At 49.9% G+C, this 3,615-nt stretch overlaps 1 protein-coding gene across 3 annotated transcripts; it reads left to right on the top strand.

The window, feature by feature from the left end:
• Positions 1 to 633: 633 nt before the first annotated feature.
• On the top strand, positions 634 to 3,294 carry LOC122896858 (transcription elongation factor A protein-like 3). Of its 3 annotated transcripts, none has more exons than XM_044234945.1 (3): positions 634 to 653; positions 1,969 to 2,036; positions 2,410 to 3,294. In XM_044234945.1, exon 3 carries the CDS (start codon positions 2,437 to 2,439, stop codon positions 3,037 to 3,039), a length of 603 nt encoding a protein of 200 aa, XP_044090880.1. In that variant the 5' UTR covers positions 634 to 653; positions 1,969 to 2,036; positions 2,410 to 2,436; the 3' UTR covers positions 3,040 to 3,294. The 3 variants fall into 3 exon arrangements, with proteins under 3 accessions (XP_044090880.1, XP_044090879.1, XP_044090878.1); XM_044234944.1 differs by lacking the exon at positions 634 to 653 and adding an exon at positions 900 to 1,082; XM_044234943.1 differs by lacking the exon at positions 634 to 653 and adding an exon at positions 1,368 to 1,430.
• The last annotated feature ends 321 nt before the right edge of the window (positions 3,295 to 3,615 follow it).

The raw sequence follows: 3,615 nt of genomic DNA, 5'->3' as shown, positions 1-3,615 counted from the left end.
TGTTTTGATATTACTTTAATCAAATTTATGGAATAATAACAATAATGATCAAATGCTTTTGAGGTTCATATTCATGAAAGGGAAACATCCAACCTTGTTATGGATGACATTGGGAATTCAGTCAGAAATTCAACACATATAACACATTTGTTATATGGTGATAATGTGAATATACATTTTGGTAGAGCAAAACATTACAGAAAGATCAATGTTTTGCTAAATTAAGAAATATGTAGCAGACATAGAATTGATTGTGTTACACACATAATTCATAACTGCTTAAACAAGATGTGGCATTTTGCAAATCAAAAGAGAAATTGAAGTTTCCCATATTTACACATAAAACACTCATGCACACATATACTCTATGTGTGAGAGCGAGAATACACAGTAGAAGATACAATATTGGCAATTTTTTAGTTCTCTGGTTGGGTGATGGTTTCACAAATGTGAAAGAGGAAAAGGAACAAACATGGGTTACTAATAAGAGTGTCGTGAACCAAGGGTTATGATGAATCTATGCCTCTGTGGTGCATTTTTAAAAATGTCTTAATGCTTCCCTTTTTTCTTTTTTAGCTGTCTGACATTCTACATGAGAACCGGTCCAATACTGGAGCGCAAGTTTCAAGTGTGAAGAGAAGTGAACAGAGAAGGTGAGAAGGAAGTAGCAGAAAAAGGTTGGGGTGTAAGGATTTTGAGGTCCCTCAGGGACATTCAAGCAGTGGTATCCAATAGACAGTTGGCAAAGAGGGTCTGGGGCTATGGGGAGGGAACAGTCTGGAGATGGAGCTTTGAGAATCATCTGTGCTTAGGGGGAAACGAACAGAAATGATTCAGGGAGAGAGAACATGGGTACAGAGAAGAGGTCCAGGAGCACAGCTGCTCAAGTTGGCAGTGCCGCTTCCTGGCGGTACTACTGCCTGGGCTCTGGAGTCAGGCAGAGCCGGTCTTGAAAGCAGCCTGTGGGATTCAGTTGTTGAGCGCTCCTGTCAAAGTCGGGTACCGTCCCTGTGAACAACGGTCACACCTGGCAATGACGTATATCGCAGAGGGATGCAGTGCGAGGGCCTGAGATGCGCCAGGTAAAGCACCTGCGGTCTGGAAGACTCCTGGCTCCTGCTCTCTCCTTGATTCCCCCTTTGCCACCCCGCCCCCCACCGTGTGTGGTTGCTTGGTCCCTTGGGGATGGGGGGATGGGGGCGGGGTGGGGGACCGAGCTCGGGTGACGCGGCGCTCACGTGACTGGCTGGGCGCCGACGTGGGCAGCAGCCCCCGCGCCCGCCCGTTCGCCGGCCCTGCGGTCGCGTCCCTGCGCCCTCCGCTCCCGTCGCCCGCGCGGAACCAGCTCCCTGAGCTGCCCGGGCGGCGGGCGAGGGGTGAGCGGGCTTCGGCGAGCCCGACGAGGCGCAGGCCTGCCCCGGGCCCCGCAGGTCAGTGTGAAGGTGGGCGCTGCCGGCAGCCCCGGTCAGAGGTGGAGGTGGATGGGAGTAGGATCCGGGAGCAGCGCGGAGTGGGATGGGGGTCCGGGAGGTCGGTGAGGAGGGGGATGCAGCGTGGACGTGGGCAGGTGGGGAGGGAGCACCCCACCGCCGCCTCCTTGACGCCCCTCCTCCGCGCCCTCCATCCATTTTCGGACCTGAAATGCGGGGAGGTGCCCCCGCAGTGCGACAGTGAAATGTAGACATATTCTAGAAATAACCCGCTCTCACACTCTGTACCTAACAGGAAATACTGACCTCTGCGGAAAAGGGGAGAGGGTGGGCGGCATGCCTGCAGCGGAGGAGGACACAGAGACCCAAACCATTTGGAAAGCATCCTGGTCTGGAGTCTGAGGCCTGAAAATTAATGGCGGCTGGGATGTGGGGGAGATAGGAGAGGGAAATGTTACTTGAACAGGACTCAGATTCCGGAAAGAAACTTAAGAAGGCTGAGTGCACAGGCCCTCTCCTGTCTCCTGTCTGTCTGCAGGTCTGTGTGTCTGTCCCCAGCACTCTGCAAGGCTAGAAAAGGAGGAGGAACCTGTCCAGAATCTGCAGGTTAGTGAAAGAGGGAGGCCATTGGACAGGAACGGGGGGAGGGTGTGGAGGGCACAGTTTGGGCAGAATTTGAGGACCCCACTGCCTATCCTCCATACCACATATATTGCGCCCACCCCACCACGCTGAAGGATGGTATAGAAGGTGGTAGGGCCTGCCAGGGAAATGGTTGGCTCTCAAATGTGGGATGAATTGTGGGGTAAAGGGTGGGCTGAAGACACACTTGGAGGGCTTGGGAAGCCAGGGGAATCCAGCCAAGGGGAAGAATGCCAGTACTATCAGCATCTGCCTTCCACCTCCAAGTCCTCAGTCTGCCTTGTCTTTGTTTTTTCTTCCCCTTTCCATCCCACCCCTCCCCCTTCCCCTGCCCCAGGACAAGGAAAAGAAGGGAAAATTCAACATGGAAAAACTCTACAATGAAAATGAAGGAAAGCTGGAAACTGAGGGAAAACCTGAAGATGAAGTAGAGCCTGAAGATGAAGGAAAATCAGACGAGGAAGAAATGCTGGAAATGGAGGGGAAGCCAGGTCATGAGGGAAAGCTCCAGTATAAGGGACAACCAGATAATGGGGGACAACCAGAAGATGAGGGAAAGCAAGAAAAGCAGGGCATGTCCAACAATGAAGGAAAACCACATGGTGAGGGCAAGCCAGAATCCCTGGCAAAGCCTGAGAGTGAACCACGAGCTGCCGAAAAGCGCCCAGCTGAAGATTACGTGCCCAGGAAAGCAAAAAGAAAAACAGACAGGGGGACAGATGATTCCCCCAAGGACTATCAGGAGGACTTACAGGAAAGGCACTTGGGCAGTGAGGAGATGATGAGAGAATGTGGAGATATGTCAAGGGCTCAGGAAGAGCTAAGAAAAAAACAGAAAATGGGTGGTTTTCACTGGATGCAAAGAGATGTACAGGATCCATTTGCCCCAAGGGGGCAACGAGGTGTCAGGGGAGTGAGGGGTGGAGGTAGGGGCCAAAGAGGCTTACATGATATCCCATATCTTTAATGCCTTTGGCCTTCAATTTTGTTTTCTCTGATGAGAATATTGCTGATGCTGCTTTCCCTCGTAGGCATTTGCCAGGCTATGTGCTTTAACCTTAAGCTGATATTTTGTTTTAGGTGTCACTCTTGTTACCAGCAGCCTTTTGATCCAGCTATAATGCTCTCTGCCATTCAGTAGAGAATTTTCATCCATGTGCATGGAAAAGATGTTCATGGTACATTGCAAAAATAATAAAGATAAAATAATTTCAGAACCACATATGCAGTATCAGCCCATTTTTGTAAAAATATAGTACTTGCATAATGCATTTGTGCACAGAGAAAACTCTGAAAGTGTGTTACACTGAAAAGTAGGCAATGGTTTTTCCTGCATGATAGCCAGAATAGGTCTCACCCATACTCAGAAATGAGTTCTATCACCTCATGGTTAGGTACTTCCATGGCATTGTTCTGCAGGCATGCCCAACCACATATCTTCCCCTAGTTGTAACCATGTCCATAAGCATTGTTGCTCCTTCTGAGTCCTGTACCATCCTATGGCTTCCACTATGGTGTGATTCTTTTATTTGGTCACTCATCT

Source organism: Neovison vison, chromosome X (genome assembly GCF_020171115.1).
Source record: "Neovison vison isolate M4711 chromosome X, ASM_NN_V1, whole genome shotgun sequence".
Classification (NCBI taxonomy): Eukaryota; Metazoa; Chordata; class Mammalia; order Carnivora; family Mustelidae; genus Neogale; species Neogale vison.
Note: the sequence above shows the minus strand (reverse complement) of the source record. Positions and strands in the feature narration are given on the sequence as shown.